This window comes from Papilio xuthus, unplaced genomic scaffold, assembly GCF_000836235.2.
Source record: "Papilio xuthus unplaced genomic scaffold, Pxut_1.1 DF826961.1, whole genome shotgun sequence".
Taxonomy (NCBI): Eukaryota; Metazoa; Arthropoda; class Insecta; order Lepidoptera; family Papilionidae; genus Papilio; species Papilio xuthus.
The window spans coordinates 4,433,051-4,459,594 of record NW_013531688.1 but is presented as its reverse complement, the minus strand read 5'-3'; the positions used below and the strand labels follow the sequence as shown (position 1 = coordinate 4,459,594).

Genomic DNA, 26,544 nt, shown 5'->3' with positions numbered 1-26,544 from the left:
ACACGTTTTAGTAAAAAAAATGCAACAATCAAACCATATTTTTGTACTATAAGATTTAATTTTTTATGTAGTTAGTTATACTAACTTGAGGATCTCATCAAGTTGGTCAGAGTTAAGTTCCCTGAGTTCAGTTCCGTGCACGACGGCAGCCTTGGCTTCACGCGGGTTGACTTCTGACACGGGGATGTTCAGCCTGGCAGCGATGTCTTCCACGGTCTCGTTGCCTTCAGAGATGATGCCTACTGACTTAGCGATGGCCTTGGCAGTGATGGGGTGATCACCAGTCACCATGATAACCTGGTGCATTTTCAAATAATGTTACGGTAAGTTTACACTGTAATAATAATATCATGGAGGTTATTTAAAAGTACGGTTTAATGATGACTTTTTTACTTAAATGGAAATCAGTCTTAGTACCATATTAATAGAGTCGAATTTACCTTGATACCAGCGGAGCGGCACTTGGCGACGGCGTCAGGCACGGCGGCGCGCGGAGGGTCAATCATGCTCATGAGGCCGACGAAGCGCAGGTTGTCCAGAGGGAAGTTGGGGTCGTCAGTGTTGAACTTGTAGCCGATGGGGTACTTGTCCGAGGGTAGCTGCAGGTCGCAGAAGCCCAGCACTCGTTCACCCAGACCGCCCAGTTCCAAGTACGCGTTGTTGAATGCCTCCTTCATTTCCTCGTCCAGAACCTGATGGAAACGAAACAAACAACATTTATTATTTGCCTTTTCAATGTATGATAATGAGTCTCAAAAATTGTTTGTAAAATTTATACCTTTTCCTTGCCACCGATGAAGATAGTGCTGCAACGTTCCAGAATCCTTTCGGGGGCGCCCTTCATCACCAGCAGATGACGAGGATCGCTGGGGTCATCGCTCTCATGGATAGAAACCTGGTACTTGTTGGTCGAGTTGAAGGGAATCTCACAGACTTTCTTGTTACGTTTCCTGATAGACATGACGTCACCGAGGGCCAGTTCCATACACTTGAGAAGGGCAGCTTCTGAAGCGTCACCGGCGACTTCCTTCTTGAGGATGGGTACTCCGTCCTGACCACCTTTGAACTCGGCGCGGTTGCACAGGGTAGCGATCTTAGCGAGGGCCTTGAATCCGGGGCTAGTGCGGTCTGAGAAAAAAAAATGTTTAGACTAAGGAAAATTCTGCAACGAAATAAGGGGTCTAATTTTCTATGCAATTGTGTTTTTTCTAACCATATTGTACTCCAGATTGATCCTCAGTGGTGTCAGCTTCGATGATCTGGTTGTCAAACCACATGTGGGCGACGGTCATCCTGTTCTGAGTGAGGGTGCCGGTCTTGTCGGAGCAGATGGTGGAGGTGGAGCCCAGGGTCTCGACGGCCTCCAAGTTCTTGACGAGGCAGTTCTTGGACGCCATCCTCTTGGCGGTGAGAGTCAGACAGACAGTTACCGTGGCCAGTAAACCTTCAGGTACGTTGGCTACAATGATACCTGTGGGGATTGGGAGAAGTTAACGTAATGTTCCATTGATAATGTTTTCTTCTTTCAGTGTCGTGTTTTACCATGGGAAGGCAATTTGCCTTTTATAATAAGACAAATTAAAGATATTCTTATACCAATGCTTCTGTATGCCATTACAGTTTTTTTAGGTATGAAAGTAATAGCTATGATAGTAGGTGGAGCGTGTTAATATGTATTTCTTGTTACTTCTTACCGATAAGGAAGATAACAGCGTCGAGCCAGTGGTAGCCGAGGATGAAGGCGATGATGAAGAAAGTGACACCGAGGAATACAGCCACGCCGGTAATCAGATGGATGAAGTGGTGGATTTCCTTGGCGATGGGCGTCTCTCCTGTGTCCAGACCGGACGCCAGACCAGCGATACGTCCCATCACCTATACACCGTACTCACGAGTTAGAATTGTACCTTAATGACCACTAAGGTATTGCCTTAGTGACAATTTAATATGACATACTCTATGATAAAAATCTTCATATCTTGTCGTAGTAAGTAAATATTAATAATAAGCGAATTACCAAGTTAATAAAGACAAAATTATCATGTTATGAAATTTATAAAACAATTGCATTTTAATATGTGTACTGTGATATTGTTTATCAATTAATGTATAAATAAGGGGTCATTGATTCATAATAAATATAATCAAAATAACAAACCGTGTTATCTCCGCAGCAAATGACGATGCCTTTAGCGGTGCCCTCTACAGCGTTGGTGGAGAAGAAAGCCAAGTTCTTGGTCTCGAGGGGGTTCTCGTTGGTGAACTCTGCGCCACGGGACTGAGGTTCGGATTCACCGGTCAAACTCGAGTTGTCCACTTTGAAGCCGCGAGCCTCGATGATACGGATATCAGCGGGAATTCGGTCGCCGAATTTAACCTACGGTTTCATTACCATTTGAATATCATTGCTATGTCGTGTAAACAAAAATAAAGTCTTGAATTTCATTTAAAACCTTTTCCGAGGAATATATGTTAAGATTTTTTTTTAATTGAAAATATAAATTACCAAAATAGTGATAACATTTCGAAAGTTGTTGAATTTCAAAACAAATATGAAACTTTTTCTTACTTCAACAATATCACCAAGCACCAGGTCTTCAGCGCGGAGCGTCAGTTTTTCACCTTCACGAATGACCGTAGCGAACTGTGGCACCATGTTCTTGAAGGATTCCATGATCTTGGAGGACTTGCTTTCTTGGTAGTAAGAGAATATGCCAGTTACGATGACGACAGCCGCCAACACGATGCCAAGGTACAAATTATCATCCGCGGGTTCTTCAACGGTACTCGCCTACCAGAAATAACTAATTAATATACTTCTCAAGTATATTAAAAATTAACTATTTATATTTGATTCAAAAATGCAGAACATTGTTGAAGATAACTAAATCTAGGAAGCACAAGACACAAAGACAAGTGCCGAAGTGTCCACATCTACCTCCATGAGGCCGGCTTGATAGTATTAGATGATAAGAAACACTGACCTGAATTCCGTATGCAATGAAGCATAGAATCGCACCAATCCACAGTAGTAACGCAAAACCACCGAATAGATTTTTACAAAACTTCACCCACTCGGGCGTCTGTTTGGGTGGAGTGAGTGCGTTTGGACCGTCCCTTTCCAGGTTCTCTTTCGCTTTCGCATGGCTAAGGCCCTATAGTAAAAAAAGGTATTAAACTCAAAAACTAAATTAATAGTTTAAGTAATTCAAGAGTCTTCAAGACCAGTTCCAGATTTATAAAGTCTTCAAAAGTTTAAAGTAAGTTATAAGTTTTTTGTACATACATTTGAATTGAAGACATAAAAATTTGTACGAGTATAAAGTAACTCACATTTTCTGGGTGTGTTTGAAATCTTTGGTAAAGTTCCTCGGGTGTTACTTTGTGATAGTCGATGTCTAATTCCTGTTTTAGGTCGTCTAAATCTCCTGGTTTCCGTTTTTTCGCGGGGGGTTTCCGGCGTGTCTGTCAACATATAAGAACAATCAAGCATTAACATAAGATACAAACAGATTATGAACAAATACTTTTAATATGTAGAAAAAATTAAAAAAAATCACATAACAATGATTAAAAATGATCAAGGCATTGAATATGGCATGCAATGATACGAAACGATTGAGACGATCATAAAATGCTATCTCTACTAAAACATAAGAATTCAATTGTAAAAAAACAAAGTCTCCAAGTTTGAAAACTTGAAATTTTACACAAAATTTTAAATTGGAATGTTCCAACTACTGGAATCGAAGATTTTCTCACATTTTTCTTGAAGTATATAAACTCACCTCTGAGGCGGGCATCTTGCTGAAGCTCCGGCGAGCGACTGATGCCGTTGCAACCGAAAGCTTCTTTAGCTAGACTTAATCTAGGTCAACAGAGGGCAGTCGCGTCACCAGCGCCACTGCTGCGTCTGACACCCTAATCGATTCCAGGTCGGATTTTGCGCATATGCCTTAATAGCACTGCAAAACTGACATCGTATGCAGAACTACGAACGAGTAGCATTGTATAAAACGTCTCATATCGATCGTGGAATTGAAAATAAACGAATGATGTAAATAAAAACCTTGTACTGTCCGTCTGCGGTTCTATTATCGTCCTTAACGGGTGCGACGGTGGCGACACGGTATGAGTCGGAGCGGCCATGCTGGAAACACAACTAGGGGCTAGACACATTCTACTAGGCGGCCCCTACGGACCATGCAACCTTCCACTAAGTGAAGTGAACAATGACAATGGTAATAGTGACATCGCGTGACTCTTATTCTCATTACTTTGTACTTTATTTTTCAAATTAATCAATGATAGTATTATGTTACTCAGAATCACGCGATGTCAATAAAAAATAACATAGACAATCGAAACGTTCTCTGTGATGTAATGCAGATTAATGACGTAATAATTCAGGGCAAGACATTATTACACAGTGAATTTTCGATATTTCTGTTAAATATGAAAATGGTTTGAGCGTAGGCCAATACAAATAAAAACATTCAATGACGCTACGAATAAAGTACATAGGATTTTCAATGTAGTAATAACATATAGTTTGATCTAAAGATGTAATATATGTATTAAATGAGGCATATTGTGTAAAACATAATACATTGATACAATGGTCGTACAGGCATTGTACAGACGGCAACAGGGGCGTGACCTTGAGTAGCGCGGTCCTGGGCCTAGCCGCTCAATGACGCTCAATTGCTCTGAACTAGTTGCGTGTGAATCTAGCCGCAGTAGAGGAAATGTATCGTCACATTATTCTCCCATGGTCACTACGTCACTATTTAATTGCACTAACATCAGCCGTATGCACTTTAATAGGAAGATTTGCGCAAGTTTCAATCGTATGTTTTGTAATATTAACTCATTCAGATTTGCATGTTACTACGAAAGCTAAAATCATACAAAAATATAAAAATATGATTTTATTTTGTAATTCCTCCTGTGAGGTTTTTTAACGAGAAATTTTTGTATTATCCGATGGATTCTAAGAAATACTGTGTCTGTTTTTTTTTTTTAATTTAGCCTAGTTACAGTTATTTTGAATTTGCATTGCAGTCGGGAGACGCGATCACTATCACATGTTAGTGCAATAGCGATGTGATTGTTCGCGCCGCGGCTGTAATGTCACTGCGGCTAAATGCGTCCGCGGTGCCGTAAACAGCGGACCGCCGCGCCGGTCGCCCTCGATAATTGATGAACGTTTCCATGGCGGACCTCATTAAAACCGCGCCCTGAATTCTCATGAAGGTTACAGCTATAGGATGCGCAAATTTCATCAAATTTAACCACCGCACTTTAATAAAAGGCCCTTGATAGCATTTAATTATCCATTCTGGGTCAACGTGACACCAATCGTATTCAGTTAGAAATTATGAGAGGTGCAAACAGATAAAGGAATGAAATATTCATCAAATGAAAAGGGTGCTTCACACGAGCGGCGAAGGAGAGGGATGAATAGAGGGCGCTGCGTACTCGGCCGAGTTACATAAGCGGGCCGGAGCACGCTTGCGCAGTGCGGCCCAACCCCCGAGCTACCCTCGACATAAATAGCTAAACGACAAGGTTGCCACCCCGGGGCCCGGCGACCGCATTCTGTAATCTCTCCAAAGGTTAAACCGGAATAAATGTTGGAGAATCGAAACCGGTCCGAATGAGAAAAGTTCTCATATAAAGCAACGCCCAGTTTGGCCGGAATAAAGAGATGTCGAAATGTGTACAATAAGGTTTTGATTATTTTATCCCCAACTACCCGTCTGTTTCTCGAAGACATTACGATTAGAATATTATTACCATTGCAAAATACAAATAATAGAGCCGCTTAAATGTTCTAAATTCACATACTGCCAATTAAAATAGTCTTTCGAATATATGTCGGTGATCGAAGATTCATTGCCACGGTCACTATACCGCTTTATACCGAAAATTTGTCGTTACTATCGTAGTGGTCGGTGAATGAGACAATTATTTTTGTCCGACCAACAGATGACGTCACTCAGATGAGATATACTAAAGCTGTGCCAAAATCTGAAGTGAAATCTCACGTGTGTTTGTTATTGCCACTCGGCGACTATCTTGTCCTATTTGGCTTCACTAACTATGTGATGAAGAATTTTGTTCTTTTGCTTTTCAACATTATATAATAAGCAAAGCTTTGTTGTGAATTAACTAATGCAAAGGAATGCCATTTGAAGATTTTTCTTTCTAGAATTTTGATATGCAAACTTTTTGCTCAAATATTATTAAGTGATATTATATTAAATTAACTGATAAGAGGTTGCAACATAAAACTATTATTGTTTTTATATTCAATAATAAATGTAGATAATTGGTAATAATTACCTTAAATTATGCGATAAACTTAATAATCAAGAGTAATAAAAAAAATTCGTATCAAATTTGACATTTACAACAATTAATTAAGGGCAACTTGCATTTTAAAATGTACAAGTTTTTAGTAATAATAATATTTATAAGGCCTTATTAAATCTGCCTCCAGATAATGGCAGTATCAAATAAAAACTAACAATTTTAATTACGTAATTTATAATGTAAGTTGAAATTGCTAGTTGGGTGATTGAAAATTTTCGGAGAAGAAACATTAGGAAACTGCCCAAGGAGCCGCGGGCCGCGTCTAGCAACATAATTGGTGCGTGTGCGCTATCGTCATAAAGGATAAAGGAAATACTCCAATAGAGCGACGGCACTCTATGCGATTTAAATGACATAATGACGAGGCAATTTTCTAATAAACCTTCAGTACTCTTATAGTTCTCGGGCGAGGCACGGCGACGCTCCCGCTAGCCGCGACCCGTTAGCGCTTCCTTCGGGACACCTTGTGGCCGCGACACCCCACCTCATCTGACCTATTTGTATCACCGACGCCTATGTCCCACAATATCAAAACTCAAACCCATTTCGACTACTCGATTACTATTTCTAATAGTTGGTTATTTAATTTTTATTGGATATTACTAAATTTAAAAGTAAAAACTCTTGGCAAAAACAAATGGATACTGAAAAATTACAAGTATTCCCTATTGATGAGGTTATTTGTTGGAAAACTTTGTGTAAATCTAGTAGTTTAAAACTTGAAGGCATTTAAAATTGTATTCAATACTAAGAAGGAATCGCTAACGTTGTATGAGAGGGCCATATATAGGATTGTCCCTCTCGCCGCAAAATCGATACGGACAGTTACGCAACCAGGTCGGCGCCGTCTGCCGAAAAGCCTTTTTCCAATTTTTCTTAAACGTATAACAATTAAACTAAAACTATTGCTACTACGCCTTTAATCGCTTTGTACACGCTACATAAATGATATGGATCGTAATGGAAAATATTGATTCGTGCTAATGAGTTTCATGAAAGAAAAGAACAAAGGAAATCGTGCAATTGGACGGCTACGAGGCAATCACAATGGCCATGCTTCAGGTTCGCAAGCCCTGTGTCCGGCAGCGGACAGCGGGTGCCGCAGCGGCGCAGATTCGCAAGTCCGGTTCTCACTCACTGTCAGCATGCACGCACACCACGGACTCACTGGGCTGCCGCAGCCGCTTTGCTATAAAGGCATACAAGCACTACTTTAAGCAACACTTGCACTCACCTCGCCCATTTTCTTAAGTCTTTATACAAAAGGCGGATAAAAAGAGCGAGTCGCCTCTCCGAGTCGTGTACGTTGGTCGGCGGTGCGGGATGGACTGGTCCTAGTTCTGCAACAACGGGGGGGACTTTACGACTTCCTTCTTCCGACGGAAAAACTTAAAAGGTGTGCGCTTTCACGTCGCCTTGTCGCACGGCACCGAGACTATGTCATCGTGGTACGGAACTCGAACCCGGTGTAAGATAGCACGGGTGTTTAGGGCGCGACGTTCTGCGGCCTGCTCCGGGCGGCGACTGACGAAGGGGCCTGAGCGTATCGAGCCGACGGTTCGCTGACGTCACACTGCGTCACGACGCCAGCGCCGCCACCGGCGACGCGCGCAGCCGCGCCAGCGCCCTCTGCCCGCCCGCCCTGCGCACCCCTCTCTCGCCGCGCGCAACCTGCCACAACCACCACGGCGACGACCACCTATCGCAAACTGCCTAACACAAGATGGTATCTACTAAACGATTACCTTTCAAAGTACTTGGTAATATTAACCCTATTCTTGAACACAACATTTATATAATTTTTACGTAGATGTAATAACTCCAAGTGCGTCAAGTAGACTTTTTATGAGAAATATGTCTTTCACGGGTGAAGAGCCATCTCGGCGACGCGCCCTGCCCTATTATTGTACTGTATATCTGCAGACGTTTGCAGATAGGCCTAATGCGTTTACCTGCTCACTGTAATCGTGGCATTATCATAAAATATGCATTAGATTCCAGTTTGAAGCTGAAATCGGCACAGTTATGTTAATATTAGATTCAGTTTCAATTTAGCTACCCAAACACCACGTAAAGATTTTATGTTGAGTGAATACATTTCGCTTCAATTTGATTGGTAATTCTATTACAGTATTGCGAAAACTAAAAGTGTTAGCGAAAATTGCTGAACATTCCAATAGCTATCAAACGTCAATATGCGTAAAAACGTAACAACGTTAATTTATCTCGAAATTATATTTAGTAACACGTAGTAATCAAACTTAACTAATCATAATCAACATACATACAAACTAAAGTATATTATATATTACATCTTTATATATTTTACAAGTAACTTAAAATAGTCGCCCCGAATGATAATCACATGTTTATTACAGAGCACTCGCTCCATTGCGTGCCGATCTATTTTTATAAAACCGCTAAAGTTAATTACTGTCGATGTATGCCGTTCATTAGGTTGTTTACGAGTAATGGCTCAATATAATTTAGTGCATGAGTGAAATAAACGACACACACGAACCATCAGATATTAAATACAATTTACTTTTGGCAAGAAGAACCATTACATCTATTAACTGTAAAAAGTAAATAAAAAATCCTTTTTATCAATATTTAGAAAACTTTTTTTTTTTTTTAAATGGGGATAAACTTGCGGCGGGAATACCGAGATGATCGATGACACCCATGGAAATCCGCGTTATCAGATATCATGGTATGCTCGCTTCTTGAAGGACCCTAGGTCGGTTTTGCGGCAGTGCGAGGAAACAAAATACGCGACAATCGCAACGTTGTGGAATACCAGCCATCTATTTATTCCACAAAATTTGTTAATTAAAGCATATCCCGTAAAGATGTGACCAGTACCTGACACAATCCTTTTTTTCTTCTATTAGCAAAAACAAAGCACACACCGATACAATTCAAGTAAATCAAAATAGCGTGATTTTATTACTCTAGCAAATTAGGTAATCATTTGAATGTTATACGACGTAATTCACGGACGTAGGACGAAGCGGAATTTCCGAAAGACCGAGCTCAAACTGCTAGATATTAATTTCCGGCACTAGACGTCGTCCACCATGCTTCAATTAAGTCGCAGTGGCTGTTTATACCATGTAAACTTAACTGCTTGAAAGTTTATTCACAGAGTAGAACATAATTTAAGTGACATTTCAGATATCTAAATTAATTATATCAACCAGGAGCATTGTGAAAAAATGAATTCAGTAATTAGACTGACTTTAATTTTCCTTGATAGAGGTTTTTCGTTTCGATAATTTATCAAAATACAATTGCGTTGTACATAATTTCATGAAATATTGTATTATAAAATTTAACAACACGCAAATAAAATAACGTATAAAAGTAGCGGTGGACATTTGATTCGCAATTTCCTCTGGCAAACCCTGAGGGTTGCAGAACGCAATAAAACTCAAAGGTGCATACTTTTCAATTTGCAACGTCAGCCGAGCTTCGCAAAACGAACGTTTATTTTCCATTTAGCTTTCTCGACACGCTGGTGTTTTTCTCAGCCATTGCAATGCTTGATTTATCACTGGAGTCTCGACTTATTATAAATGAGTTTGTAAGATGGGGCGATTTATTAAACTTTTTGCTTACGAAAAATTTACGGTTAAGTTTCACGTATCAAAAGTAAAGTAATTAGCACGAGTTGTGACATATTATTCTGGGTTTGAATTATTTTTAAATGATTTATTAACACGTTCAGTAGCTAGCGTTTCCAACCAATAACCATTCCGCTAGCGAGATCACATATAATTTTTTTTAAATGTGAAATACTTTAGCCTCCACGTTATGTAATCGAGTGATCCAAGTTGCTCGTATATAAAAGTAATTTCTGTCAACTACAGAATGGATCACCGCATAAGTGTATTGTTGGCTGACAGCGTATGACATAGGTATGAATAATGACAAAAAAGTTCTTAGTTTTATTCCATTTATCAGCCATGTTATTTTTGCCATCATTCTCATTACCAATTGTATTATAACTTTTGCCATAAAGTTATTTAAGTAAAAAGAAGCTTAAAAATTACTCTTTAATAACTACTAAATAAATATAAATAGGGTATAGAATGTTCCGAAAAATAAAACTGTTAATTTCCATAAATATACCATAAGCGTTAATAGGTTCATTTACCATATAATGTTCAAAATATGTTAAATTTAACAGCATAAATACTTTACTAACAAATTGCGTATGAATTTAAGGCTGGAAGCTACAATTCCCGGGGAAATATGGCAATCAATATCATTGCAATATGTCAGCGGGGGCGGAAAACTATAGAGTACGCATGCACCGACACTGGGGTGTTTCCCTTGCGCATAGGTCAGTAACTACGCCGCCAACCATCTTACCCTACTTTACAAACCAACTCGCACTCAATTTAAAGTGCTATTATTTTAAAATAAAAAAATATTGAATGAAAAACTATTTTTAATACTATTTATGAAAGAATTTTATTTTTATTTTATTTAACATGTTATTCGGAACATGAATTACTGACTGTTAACCACTGTTCTTAATACATGCTGAAATGTGACAATTTTGTCATTTTATGCAAACATTTTGCCCACTTTACCTCACGGACAACGTTCCTGACCTAGTGGGGCCGGAGGGCCATTACGAGTGTCATTCGGGACATGACCTGAAAACAGAGAGGCGCCATCCCATCCAGACCCTCAACAGTTTGAGTCCGTGCTCAAGTTACAAACGGACAGATACTACTGCCAACATTATGTAATCGAAATTGCAAACAGCACCTATCGAAAAACAATAATTTTTTAATTGTTTTGGAAGTCAAAATTATATAATAGTATCAGTGTGACAGTATCAATAGAATTTAGGTATTGATCGACATGTCTTCTATATGTGCCATCGAATGACTAGATCCGAAATCCAAAAATTACACATCAACTTTCTGTATCGAATCTATGGAACCTGCGAACATTTTCTCTGTTTTTTAAAGTACGCGTAAATTCAATTAGAGATTTAAGGACGCAATTTGAGTTGAAGTCGTTTTCAATTTCATTGTTACGTTCAATTTACGTCAAGACTGTGAATAACTCACTTCAAATTCTCATCATGGCGTCGGTAAAAGCAGGGAGTGGCGACAAAACTTTCCGATCAGATGTCAAAGTTCACCACCCCTATGCGATACTACGTAATGCCTGTGTTTCTCGTTATTGAGGATGATAATAGAATGTAGTCGTCAGTGTTGTATAATATAAGTCATTAGTACAAGAGATGGAGCAACGTTTCTATAAAGGATCGGCTGATATGAAAATTCGTCGTAGCGAACTTTGTGCGGCGGAGGTTGGGAGGGTGTGCTGTCGGTTCGGGGAAGGGGTGGGGGAGTACGGAGCCTCTATTTGGGTCACCCCGGGCGTCATTCCCCGCGATCGATAGCAGTGCCGGCGCGCGCCGTTGTATGCTCCACCGTCGCCGCGCCGCGCCGCCCGCCTTGTTACCTAACGTGTCTAGCGCACTGCCCCATCGCTATTAAATATTTTGTGACCAAAAGTAAAGAATTATTGACACGTATTTGGACGTACCCTGCATTATAAGAACGTCTAGGAGAAACATGTGTAAGCCGTTTTGAAATAGAAACGGCACAGACGGCTTGGGACGATGCCCATTGTCTGATTGTTACCTAATCTTATCGCAGTTACGCAATACAGAACAAAACGTGCCCCTTGCTGTAATCATTTCCGCTGCTGTATATTGTAAATTAGGAAAGACTAACAGAAGAGAACAGATATTAATTCCTAAAAGAATTACATTTATTTTAGCGACACATGGATTTACATGCAATAGACGATCTTTTTCGCAGATTTTCTTGATATAAGTATCAAGTGGAATAAATTCCGCTGAAAAAGTACTCAAACTAGCGCTGTTCGAAAGTATAAGGGGCCCATAATGAGGCTTAACGGACCAAGAGCCCTGAAGTGGGAAAATAAATATTATGAGGCGGTCGGGGTGGGAATGCTAAACAGCCGGCCCTCATGCCGGACTAAATTGGGTCCGCGTGCGGAATGAGTGATTACGTCACGTATCTAGGTGCTTTGTACAATCCGTCACTAGGGTTCAGTAAGTACCAAGTATATTTCGTTCCGGATTTTTGTTCACAAGACAAACTGCACAGTTGCCGCTAATTTTTTTTAAGTGCACGAGGATACTAGATTACTATAATGTTTCATTTAAAAGTTAAAACCTTTTTTTTTAAATTTAAAAATCACAGCTTTTGTAACAATATTATTATTAGTAATTAGTAATTTTTTAATTAGCTGACTATATTTGCATAATTGACAAGAATGACCCACATTTCTGCACGAATATATAACAAAGGAGATTTCTTGAGAATCTTAAGACTAGAGTAAAGGAGTGCCCCGGACACTGCGTTGCCTCATTAGAAAAAGAATAAACATTTTTTTTACGTCACGTATAGAATAGGTTATTAAACAATATAATTTATATTAATTTTTGTATTTTATAATAAAAGTTAATGATCCTTTTTCTAATTTAACAGTGGTAGAGCCCGCTTTAACATCTTCGCACGAATTGGCCCGGCTCGCCCGGTGAAATACCACGACCACAGAGAAGACAGGCGTGAAGTGGAAGCAATTCCGCGTTTCGTCTGATGAGTGTGCGTCCCGGAGGCCTAATTTAGTCCTCTTTCCCTTCCCACCCTTTTTCTTATAAGGAAAGGACAGGAAGTGGAAGCGGACTTTCCGGGTGAGAGGATGCATGGGAAGGGAAGATATTTTCTTTCTGTGCATCCTCTCCTCCGTCGATTAAAGGTAGGCAACGCATATGCAATTGCGTATGTCTATGGGCAACGGTCACTTCGCTATTTAAGCGATTTCAGGTGGCCGCTCGCTCGTTTGCTACCTTATGATATAAAAAAAATAATAATAAGATATTTGAATTTAAAAGAAATATTAACTATATGTGTACACGTTAAACAAAACTTGTCTCATATCTTAGAATATAGTTTTCCTGACTACAATTCAGATATGAAGATATATTTTTTTCATACATACTTCATACATATTTACGAGAAAGGAAATTGTTAAAGAAGTCCCGCACAGAATACGGTATATTTGCATTCAAACTGGACCCAGTTTGGATAACTTTGTACTGAACAGGAGGACAATGGGAAAGTTTCTGGATAGAGAATAATTGAATATTTTATTAATATTTAATTTTTTATTGCGTAAAATAAAGCTACCATTTATTACAATCTAATTTAAGGAAATAAGACTTATTCCAAAATGCTCAAATCTATAGTCCACCGTTACATATTTTGTTAAGTTGCCAACGTATCACTTTTTGCAAGGTTTCCACAGTTGATATTCATGTACATAATCATTCTAGTCCTTGTTATTCTAATTAAGATTAAGATAACATTATGTTGATGTGACTCCGCAAACATGTTACAAAAACACCAGTATTCTTGGTATAATACACGGTAACATGTTACAAACTCATCACATTTAGAATTTGTAGTACACCATTCAACAATTTCTGCCACATCGTAGACGTTGTTTATTCTTAGTAAGCACACTTCAGAGGCGTTGTAAATCATCTATTGTTAGTTATAAAACCTAGACCGCAATACTCTTACATATAACAGTCTATAGCAGAAATAACCCGGCGCGAAATAGAAGCTAAACGTATAAGGTGACGCGAAACGCTCAACTATCGTTGCCAAAACGTGCCTATAAAATATCTAAGCATATTGAAATTATAATACAGCTATAAATCGTAACGTTTGAAACTAGATCGGGTAAGATCTATTTTATATAATGTACAACTGCGAAAGATGTTAAAAAGAAGAGAAGAATTTGTTACAAATGACAAACTTTACTTAAAATCTTCATCATCAGCTCACTATACGTCCCCACCGAGGGGCTTGGGGCCTTACCCTAGGGTAAGGGTGATAAGGCCATAGTCAACCAGCGGGTCGGTTGACTTCACACATATCTTTGAATTTCTTCTCAGATATGTGCAGGTAACATCACGATGTTTTCCTTCACCGTCAGAACGTCGGATAAATGTACATATGTAAATCGGAAATCGAAAAACACATTACTACATGGCGGGATTCGAACCCAGGACCTGCAGATTGCAAGTCCACTTGACTTGCCCCCTTGACTGGACCCCTGAGCCACCGACGCTCCAAAATCTTCTTACTAATATTATAATTAATCCATCAAAGATGTATATAGAACAGAGTCCAGAAGAACATAAAGGTTACTAATTAAGTTTTTTCCGCGAGGACGGAATCGCAGGCGGAAACTAGTCCAGTAATAAATTCAAAACGATAAACATTTACCCATACAACAATCACATCGCCACTTTTTAGACATAGAGATAACATAGAAAGCCCAAAAATGGTTATAAATAAAATTAAAAAAAAAATTAACGCCTGTTGTGTTGAAATTGATACAAATAGTATGATATAATAGTGAAGTAATTCAAAAGTGAACGACCTGCAACAAATCGTTACAATGTACTCAGATCAATCTACAACTGACATATGTATGTAATGCCTTACCGTGAATCTCCATTGTCGTAACACCTGCATTATGATTTTATCTCCATCCCTTTCATTCTCTTTCCAAAGACAGTGATAGCATTAGTCTTCATACACAAACGTTACGACAATTATTATTGTTACAAACTACACAACTGAATAAAAAGAAATCTCGTGCCAATATGCACGTGCCGTTCAAACATAAATCATACACACAACTATAAATACGTGTAACGAATTTCCATATGTGAACTTAATCGATTTATTATTTAAATATCAGAAACAATTCACTTAAAAAAACAGATAAATTCACATAAACGAATAATCATTTTAATTTAGAAGTGACTAGGTGTCGCCAGCGTTCCGTCAGCGCGGAATTAAAAAAAAAACTTTAATAAGTATCCTTTGTGTTCTTCCAGAATTTCACCGAGATCCGTTGAGCCGTTGCAAAGATACCTTCGAACGAACATCCATCCATCCATTCAAACATTTGCATTTATAATATTAGCAAGATTATCTCTGATTAAGATTCAATAACATTGATGCTATTAGTAAAGTCATCAACGTGAAAGGCAATTCAAATGTCTTGAATACTTTATTTCCATACATTTGACACATAATTAGAGCAACAGCTTATTTCCATCATAAAGAATTCCATATGTGTTTTGCTAAAACAATGTTCACGAAACGAAATGTTTTCAAAACAAATTTTAGCAATATTAAAAATTTCAGCCGAAATTTGTATGCATTAAATATTCTGGAAAAACTTCAGAGCACAAAAGAGCAAAAAATATGGAACTACATTCAGTATAGAATAGGTTTGCCGAAAACCGTGAGCCATAGATAAATTTGGAACAGGTACCTGCGAAAAGAGGTCGTTGTTGAATTGTCTCTCAGAATTATAACATTTTTATATTCGAAATTTTGCTCAAACAGAACAATTTGGTTAGTATCCAGTTTGTAATTGAAAAAGGGTCTTGTAATTCGTTTTAATTCCTTAGCGACTCAGGTGCCTTTGTTTGCTTATTTATATTTCGGGTCTCTGTAAAATATTTATCTCGTTTTGTTGATAGTTAAACATAATTGAAATTTCGGATCAAAGTCTTTTTAATCTTGGTCGTATTTTTATTTATTTAGGATGCCCTAAGAGAGTTTATATACGTTCCAAATTTCTTAAAAGGTACTTTGAAGAGAAGTCTTAGTAGAGAATTTGAATCTTCCAATTTTTGCTTATTTTGACCCCAAGCTCATAATGTTAACATTTCTGCTTTATATTTGCTGAAAATAGACAAAATATTGCCAAGGCCTTTACGATATGGCCGCATTTCGTTTATAAATATCTACAAAGTTTCAAGAACATTTCTTTTAACGTAGCTATCTGTAAGCGTTATCGTATGTCTCAAGGTTGGTACTCGTCCCTTACATTTACTGGGAAATAGAAGTCGGCTATTAAAGGTCGGAGTTCAGAGAATCTTTCTATAGAACAAAGTTACGGATACGTTGAAATAACAATATATTATAACATATTGATTACACAGCCTTGCTAAAATTAGATTGAAGTACAAAACAGATACGAAATATTGTATTAAAATCAATTTATAAGTACATTATGGGAAGTATCTATCTTCTTTTATATACTCGAGAACGGCTGAACGTATTATCTTAACTTGGTCTTGAAATGTTCGTGGAGGTCTAGAGAAGATTTAAAAGGTGAGAAAAATTCGAATTGCCGGGAACTAAGTTGTTTAAACTGATATATAAACACAGCAGCACACTCACGTATATTCGTCCGGTGGCGGCACCGACTAGTTTCGAGCCCATCGGGGGCCCTTCATCAGGATGAGTGGTACTGGTATTATTTCGCGGACGCGGCCAGTCGCTCACTGTTAGTTGTTTTTTTATTCCATGCGGACGGAGTCGCGGGCGACAGGTATTTTGGTTATAAATTATTACATTTAACAGAAGACGTAATGTAAGTTTTGGAATATGCAATGTACATGATACACTCTACAATAGACTATTTGTACAGTCTTAGATTGTAAGAAATGGGACCTTCATCCATATTCTTACATCTACGTTGACTTAAGGAATAATTTATGATAACAATTCGTGGAGATTATTTCCTTATACAATCGATTACGTCCTTCTAGTAAATGATTTTATCCTCAAATACAAACACGCCTATACATAGTGCGGGAGGGAAGTCACGAGAAAATAATAGATATGTGTGTAAATAGCAACGGCGTTTGCTAGGTTAATTCTAACACTTTTGTTCTTCCTACTAATAAATAGCTTGATTAAACCCCTACTCCATAATATGCTTAGAAATATTTTATAAAATAGTTCTATTGTTCATTGTAGGCGTATAAATTAGAGCGATTCTCTTCTAATTTTTCAACATATGATTTTCTTCATTGTAAAACTATATTTTAGACAATAGTGTATAGTTCCACTGTCAGCTTCATATGGGTCAACGAGTCTACTTACATTGCGATGTCCGATTGTATTAGATATGATACAAAATATCAATTTTTGGAGAATAATATTTTATGCGAACATTGACCTTCGGAATGTTCTAGATTCGTTCCTACATTTACATGATGTATGTAGCTCGATATTGAACATCAATAGAAAAAAATCTGGGCTAAGTATGTTGTAAACAGTTGGATTTAGTTGGATCTTACGCCGGCGACTTCCGCCTCTAACCGCTTCGAATGAGTTGGTGCTAGCGGTGTAACCAGCAATCTCTGAATACTACAAAAGTACCATCTATATAATATTGTATTAAAACATGAAAAGCGCATTGAATTTTCATATAGAATTGCTGCCTTTAAGTTGTGTATTCCGGTTAAGATCTCTTTTAACAAATCCTTTCAAAACAAAAACTCTCAGCTATCACAAAGTCTTCTAGTAAGGTCTTAAAAGAACTTCGATGGTGGTAAGTACATGGTAATAAACTCGAATTAATAATAAGGATAGGACGTAGCACAAATCTCCAAACGACTAGTGTGTAAGTTAAAGTAAAAATCCCTGATGTATTGTCTACATCTGCTAGTGAATATGATTAAGCTTAAGAAAGTCAACAGAAAGAGAAGTATCTCTTTACTTATCTTGAAAAGATGCGATTCATTGGACGTTTTTGTCCGGACTTTACAGCAATCTATTCTCCCGTTCTTTAAAAAACAGTCAATACCCTTGTCAATGCGAGCAATCCAATCGCTGCAACCGTACTGTTAAACAGGACTACCATTTGTTAACGTCACGCCGACCCACCTTAACCCACCTCTATAAAAAGTATAATATAGAATTTTAAATCACAAGACTCCATAAAACATTTTTTATTTTATTTCTATTCATCTAAAAATTAATCCAGTCATCAGGAAGTTAAAAGAATAGTCGATGAATTGGAATTGGAGATTGATGGTCGAAAAGGACAAATAAGCTTAATGATAAGATAAATAGAACTATTTTCATAAAACTCGTTGAAATGATAGATTAAAAGAATCAAAAGCTTTTATAGACAACGTATTTTAAGGGGTAATTCGACATGAAGGCAGCGACGTCATATTCCCCATCAGAATCGTATCGTCGTATTAGTACGCGTAATAGACCTCACAAATTTATAAAATATAAAATTCATATTTTATTAAAAACTTTTCAAATGAAATTCTTCTACGTTTTCAACTTACACTTATATGCCAATAGTAAAATTCTTACGCAAATTGAAAATCCATCACATTCTAATTTCCTGGCGTGGTTCAATGCAGGAATAACATCATTATCTTGTCTCAGTCAAGTGGCAAGCTTAATTAAATAAGCCACCGTAGACTCAATTACCTACGACTCAACTTCCAATATTAAATTTGGCTTTCGAAGTTGGGGTAGGATTCAACTTTAACAATTCTTCGCTCGTACGATTTCATTGAAAATAGTCCAAATCGACATCATTAAAAATTTTATTTAAAGTGATCATTGTAGTTTCTTCACATTATTACTCGCTGTCACGTTCGGATCCGTCCGCGCGGGATTAAAAAAAACTTTTTTAGTATTATGTCACCGAGAACTGTTACGCCGTTCTGGTGATACCTTCTTACAAACATCCATCTATCTATAAATCCAAACATTTGCATTTATAATATTAGTCATAAGATAGACAATTTTTTTGTAAAATAATTACGAGTGCATGCATCTGACATGAGGATGTGAAATTAGATTTTTACTATGAAAAAAAAGTCCTGTAATGTTACATTACCCTAACGAGCACAACATATAGCTGACCAGTAATCACATGTATAACGACAATGGCGTCACAGCGTACAAATAGAGCACTAGTGAGCGATTTATTGACACTTGACTTTGCGACACATATACCCATTGCCCTTAATTCCTCGCATAAACAATCGGTCGTGATTAAAGCCTGAACAATACAAAGGCCAAGTTTGTATACAAATAGTTATAAATTAATCGTGATAGAAATAGTTTTTCATATTTTAACTCGTAATAGTCACAACATAAACGAACCTATAATAAAAATTATGGATTTTAAATATCTCAGAGATTACCGTAAAACTGGCTAAACAGGTAAGGATATATTGGAAATCGTAAAATAATAATTAATCGTAATTTGAGATTATACAGGAAACAGAGTTTTAGTACTAAATCACCACCAACATAGCTCAAATGCTCAGTGCTAAACATATTTTATTTATTGAACTAGCAATTAAATAAACCGAGATTATTGAATTTCGTTGTTTTCATGCTACAAATTTAGCTTTGTTTCTTTTAAAACTTGCCAATTTCTCGCAAAATCGGAGCGAGTCGAAAGCTTTTACTGGAAGAGCTGCCAAAGCAAGCGAGAAAAATGTTTTACGATCAATCTAAAATTTTGTATTGCTAACTCTTGACGTTTTTCACGAGCACTTCTTGTATTAACAACTAGCTATCGCCTGCGATTTCGTTCGCTTGAAATTAAAAAATACATAATGAGTAGCCTATGTTTTCTTGTAGACTATGTTCTACATCTGTGCAAAATTTCATCAAGATCCGTTGAACCGTTCCGGATATACCTTCAAACAAAAATCCATCTGTCTATCCATCTAAACTTTCGCACTTATAATAGTAGTAAGATTTTAAATAACAGCGGTAGATATCTTTGTTGCTTTTTAATGTATTATATATTAACTATCAAATTAATCAACGGTTCATAAAAATCAGAAGTATCAACCACTATTGCCTACTCTAACAACTTGACTTAACAGTTCATCAGTTCAATTAGAATACTACAGAAATTGTTACATGAAGAGCCGTTATTAGCAGCTGTAATTCTAACAAGCGCGTCTATTAGTTGCAGTATTACCTAAGCGTAAAACATTTCAGTCAATGAAATTATTATAGAGTAAACAGTGCACGAAATGAATATAAACAGACGTCATGGCCGCTCGTTTTCGTCGCTGAATCACTCCCTCTTATACGAAGGTATACGAAGGAAGTTTATTACATTATGTAAAGGCAAATAAGATTTATCGTTCCTTGGAACAGACTAAAAATTGCACGCGTCACTACATCCAATATGTATGAAAGGTAGCCAGGCAACTAGTAAATCATACCCTCGAAATATATTCTCGACGTCTTTCAACCATGACGTATTAACATGGGTTTTCGTTTGAAGCGCTCATATTTATTCACACGTTGGGTCGGAAGATCATTCATCAGAATTATCTTTTAGCAGTTTATCGACAAAATCATGTTCATGAAAATTAAAACGTTTGTGTCTTTATGGTATAGACGGCACAAAACACGCGGCGTTGGCACCATCTTGTGTGGGAGCACAAGACTCGTTTTGAGCCACTGCCGTATGGGTAAGTTTTTTATGGACGAAACTGAAATAGTTTGCTAGTACACGAGAAAGTTCGTCTAAATACCTATAAAATTTTCATTATACTAAAGTTTACAAACAAAAGCTATACCACAAACATGACCAACGGCCGACTGAAGCCAATCAGTTGCAAGTAATATGAGATAACCACTGGCTTGAGAGTCAAGGGAGTGATATCCGAGCACTGCGGTTGTGAGTTAATTTAAAGCCAATTACATAGTACTTGCAGATTGTAAACACATGAGTTTTACAATAAGACTAAATGCAGAAAGAATTGTTCGAATGAAATATTATTGGGAGAGAGAGCGACTTTACATAATTTTATAAAACGTAACTAGTCCCGCAGTTTTTTTTAATTCCTTGAGGTGGAAAAGATTCGCAGCAAAGTCCTTAAAATGTAAAGAATTTAATGGTAAATTTTATATCTCTCCTTCAGATAAAACATATCTATTTCAAGTTCCCATCACATTCAGTAGCGTAGATGTTCCCGATAAGCCGCAGATTTTAGTAGCCTTAAAGGAAAACCGAACGAAAGAGGCTTTACGTAACAATCCGTCCACCGCAGACAGTAAATTCCCAAATGCAAACTTCAATAGTTTTACACAGAGCAGAAGTAAGAGTATTAAAGAAGCTTTGTGTTGAATAATAAACCCGTTTGTTCGAATCAAAGTTTCTGCGAAAGGAAAGTTGGCTTTAAGAACACATTTCTTATCAAGCCACCTTTAGACTTAATTAAGATAAATGTATTAATGTCTATGAGAATTATTTGTCCCATAACCTTGTGGTTATCGTTTAATTAAATGTTATTTCACATGATTACATTTTCGTGTACGTTGTTTCAACTGTAAACCACATTTGATCTATTTCCAAGCCAATGGCCACAATTTCATATGATTTTCTATCTAACAATTCGGAAATGAAATAGGACTAATTTTCATACAACGCAGTTCTCTTTCATCAGAATAATCAGATTATATTAATCGGTTGGTACCAGTAATATGTAATTCTGAAGTCCATATGTCATTAAGTCTACGCTAAATGATTCGATCGAGTTTTCTTGGATTTCTTGGATCAGTAGAATTCGCAATTCTACTGATCCAAGCGCCTGCATGTCGATTGATTAACGTATGCGGAACTGGAATGAGGGCAGACCCTACCCCTTACCTCCCGCAGCATGGGGTTGCTGCCAACTCATGTCATGTAACATTTGCCATTTGTGTTGCAAAATACATCTACTGGAATATGTGAATACTTAAATTTGGGCTCATTCTTATCATATTTGGAGCGAACTGGACGAATGGATAACTGTCACTGATTTAAGACGACTGCGTTTACTAACCAAAGAAATTCAATTTAAATTGAAACAAATAATTTCTTAAATTCTCTTAATATTATATAATAAAGTTGCCTTATTTACATATCGCTAGAGAATTGTTTATAGTTGTTATATGCTAGAACAAGATTCGGAAGTCTGTACAAACATGTTACTGCAAGCGATTGTTCTGTAAATATATTTAGTTTCTACCCCAGTGCAGCGGTTTGCGCAAATTGTAAATCACTTGCTTGTTTACTTAATGCAGGTGGCTGTTAATTCATTCCGTTTTCCTCGCTCACTAAGATTCTGCTTTGTGCACAGAACAAACAATCAGTAATCCATACTTCGTGCATCCATTATTTAACATCGAACAACCTTAGAAACCATATTTATTAGACCAATACTATTAAGTATTCAATAAAACTGTGATAATATGTATTTCTTTGGCATTACGAAAACACAAAAACTTCTACATTAACATCTAGTATTATATAAATAAGACTACTGACTTACGTAGTAGACATGAGAAAGGAAAGGAACAAATAAAGGAAGAATAAGTTTCAAAGTTCAACCAATAAAGTAGTGGAAATTTGTTAGCTAACATAAAAAGGAAAGAATATTTTTAATTGAATTTTGTTTGTATATTTTAACTTAGAAGCATGAAATCTGAATTTTCGTTAAATGAGCTTTTAAATTTGAAATTCGCTAACTCAAGTATACCTCGCGCAAACTTTTGAAGCGTCTTGGCTGAACTAGCGAGAGAAATGGATTTTCACAACTCAAGGAGTAGGAGTTTAAATCACAAATCTGATTAACATAGCAAAGAAGTATAGCCAAAATGTCTTAGTATTTAATTTCAAAGTGTGAAATCTAGGTAACTCTGAACAAAGAAAAATTTATGCAAAGTTTGCGATATGAAAATTAAATAAGATCCATAGAACTTAGCAGAAGTTACAGTCTGAATGGAAACCGGGTCTATCAATGCACTGAAAGGCATTGATTGAACTGGTAATTCCAAAACGCATTGAAATCGTCGAACAAATGAAATAAAGTATTATATAATTTGAGATTGCCAATGTGGAACATTAATAGCAGTAAAACTTTTTGATATAAAAGGAAATTCAACCAGAAGTTACCTAGAACTAATTTCGAAGCCTTGTTTTGTATTTTTGTTTAATTGTTTAGGTTACTTTATCTACAAATAAGTATCCAATAATTATAGATTTCAATTTTTTTTGTAATTTCAATTAATTTATCTGTGAGGAACAACAAATTTCTATCTTAGTTCTGGGAGTGAAAGCTGACGGTTATAAATTAAAGATCAAGTTCAAACACCGCGGATAATAAAGATCAGAAAATGAAGCACCAATCGATCATTCAATCGTTAGCACATTGACAGTGCTGATGGCTAAGTGCTAAAGTTGGAATACCTTCACGAGTCTCAGGCACTCTCATAATTGAATTACAGCCGGAGCGGCAATTCTCTCGTGCACTTAACACCGCCTGATTCACGTTTGGATTTACGTAATGAAATAGTTCTGGAGTATAGTACGTATCGTGAATCGACTGCCCTACATTCTGAATATACTTTGCCTAGTGATTTTTAAAATTGATAGAGATTTATTTGCAACAGTAGCCGTGGCCCGCGACATCGTCAGCTTATAATTAAAAAAAATAAACAAATAAATATTGTTTTAACGTTTCTATCAACAGACATACAAAACATAACATTCATTGTTGAATCGTAATGTGATTAAATTTTATAACATAACCATAGCACCAAAGTTAACCACAGAGATGTAACAACGAATATGTTTCGCGCAATATTTGGAAGCTCTCCAAGCGATCTCCAACATTCTCTTGACTGCTTAAATATCTCTTAAACTTTGCTCTTTTATAGTTTCATGCGATAGTAGTTGTTAAAGTAGAACATTACTAAAAGCTTGCTCGCTCTTGAGGTTATTGTTCTTCAATATTGCTTTATTCATATTATTTGTAATTTGAGATTTAAATAACAAGGTTTACATAAATTTCACTAGTTATTTGTCAATTTTTAAATCCCTTCGCAACAAAACGTACTCTATTACAATAACCCAAGGGGTCAAAGTGCACAGATTTGAACATGCTAATGGAGCTGGGGTTTAAACCGTTTAGCATCCACCCAGTACCGGCACAATCTGACCGGGGCGGTACGGACCGGTGTGGTCAGCGGACAGATTTCCGTTCCCGTCCGATCATCGCCAACAGTTCAACGACCACGAACGAATTTAAGTAAATTATGAAGAGTAACAACAAATAGATGTGGCACTAATTATAAAATAATTGTTCCAGGGTTCCATTTTATCAAACCCTTCGCTAAAGGCTTTTTTTGCCCGTTGATTTTTACAGCCTGTTAATTTTTTTTCGTTTAAGAGCACGATGAAAAAAAACCATCAACAAAAGCCAAGACAATTTCATGTCTTTTTCGTGCCTTGTCTTTTTGTTTTATTTTTACGTTCGTAGACATAAGTTGTTAATCAACTAGGGCCAAATATTGGATAGACATGAGCCCCCCCATGGGAACAAAATATGACACCATGGAACTAGGTAAACATAAAACAATTAAAAGTAAATTATATAGACATTAAAATTGTTTTGTTATCACGAGGACCTTACAAAATCCTAATGGCATCCGGTCGTTCTTTCCTGATTAGACTGTAACATGAGATTGGTCGGCAATTGCGCGTGGGCACGGCACATGAATGAAATTTGCGAACATTTTCTGACATCACTCTGCTTATATTGTACCTGAATAGTCCGGTTCATTGTAATTCTAATCACATTAACTAAACTTTAGTTTTTGTAAATGATGTTAAAAACAAGTCATTAAATAGAAAGAGATAGAATATCCTCCTATAACATTTAGCATGATAAATCCTAATACGTTCGATGACCATTTGAAGCTTTCACTTTTTCAATTTCTAAATAACAATATTTGTAACATAAAAACCACTTAACTTAAATGGCGCGACAAGAACGCGAATGCGAAAAACATTTTATAGGTTTCATTTTAGACTCAAACATCCGTGAAACAATTCTTGTGGTAAAATTGCGAGACCAACTGCTACCCGTCCGACGGTTGAGGGTAAGCGAAGTAGAAATAAACGTAGCAAATCAAATGTAACTCGTGCAACTGCGCTCCGTAAAGCTGAACACGACGTTTTTAGTTTTCTTAAAGTACACTGAAATTTTAGCAATATAAAACTTCTAAACCCAATACTTTTACTGTCAACGTTATTATTAACTACTTTTAATTATACTTTAAAATGGGTACTTAATTTATTTTTTCAACTTAATCTTTAAAGATTCACATACGACATTATACCTTTGTATTGAGATTATTTGCCATATGTATATATTGCCAATAGTATAAAGAATAAGCTACCCAATAAATAGATAAACATAAATTGCATTAAGAGCAAAAAATTAGAAAAGATCATATTATGAAAATTGCTTGAATTATCTCACGTAAAATGCTCAAATACGGCCTAAATATACCATGTTTAATATGCATCGTTAGCAAGTGACAGGCGTACTGCAGTAACAGCTGGATTTAATTTCGGCCTTTGTACTCTACGGCTGACAGTGAGTCAGAGGAAAAGAACAGTTAAGGTTTGTTATCAGCCAGCCAAATTATCTATTAAGTGTAGTCGGCTCGTTTAGCCGAAATGTGTAACCGCCTGGGAACTAAATAACTGGATAATATTTTACATGCATATTCAGTTTAGTTTTTAGAAATTTATTTAAACACATTTTTTTTAATTAACGACAATAAGAGACGCCATCGCTAACTGTTTGCACAAAACTACTAGGAATAACAACAACCTCGAATTATGTACTCAATTCATTATTTCATGATGGCCTAATCACCCTTAACTTAGGGTGGGCTCCGAGCCCCTCGATGGTGACGTATAGTGAGCTGATGATGAAATATTTCTTAACATAATATTAACCTTAATATTAATTTTTTTTATTGAAAATTTTAGAAGATTTTTTAAGTAAATTCACTAATATTTCTTTTACCATTCCAATTAAGCTCTAGGCTTGTGCTAGGATATGGTTTACGACAATAGTCGAATGGCAGGATTCGAACCCCCGACCTCGTGATCGGAAATCCGTACCCTTAACCATTAGGCTATTGACCCTTTAAATTTGATTAGCTTTAATTATCTTTATTAAATGCTGTAGTGTATTCATTAATTAACTTTGCAATTCAGCGAAAGCTGGACGAAACCAATTTGGCAAATCCACTCACAAAGCTTTTAGCTAACGAGGATAGCTTTAATAGCTGCATCCTCATAAGTAAGTTAACTCCAGCAATAAATGAATGTAATTGAATGAATCGAGATATTTATTTAGATAGAAAATGAGAATTAATC

At 36.8% G+C, this 26,544-nt stretch overlaps 1 protein-coding gene across 10 annotated transcripts in view; it reads right to left on the bottom strand.

Annotated features, from left to right (window-relative positions):
- Atpalpha (sodium/potassium-transporting ATPase subunit alpha) overlaps nt 1-26,544 on the bottom strand; it is a 45,468-nt gene that overhangs the window by 7,468 nt on the left and 11,456 nt on the right. For 2 of the 10 annotated variants that reach the window (XM_013315258.1, XM_013315257.1), the window contains exons 1-11: nt 14,958-15,058; nt 4,070-4,150; nt 3,334-3,465; nt 2,985-3,155; nt 2,570-2,791; nt 2,159-2,377; nt 1,695-1,875; nt 1,214-1,471; nt 779-1,128; nt 441-692; nt 86-297 (exon numbers count right to left, since the gene is read on the bottom strand). In XM_013315258.1, the coding sequence (XP_013170712.1) occupies nt 86-297; nt 441-692; nt 779-1,128; nt 1,214-1,471; nt 1,695-1,875; nt 2,159-2,377; nt 2,570-2,791; nt 2,985-3,155; nt 3,334-3,465; nt 4,070-4,150; nt 14,958-14,987 (2,108 nt within the window). In that variant the 5' untranslated portion in view covers nt 14,988-15,058. Of the gene's footprint in view, nt 1-85; nt 298-440; nt 693-778; nt 1,129-1,213; nt 1,472-1,694; nt 1,876-2,158; nt 2,378-2,569; nt 2,792-2,984; nt 3,156-3,333; nt 3,466-4,069; nt 4,151-7,612; nt 7,931-14,957; nt 15,059-26,544 lie in introns of those variants that run through there. The other 8 variants (XM_013315262.1, XM_013315260.1, XM_013315265.1 and 5 more) reach the window with 6 other exon arrangements.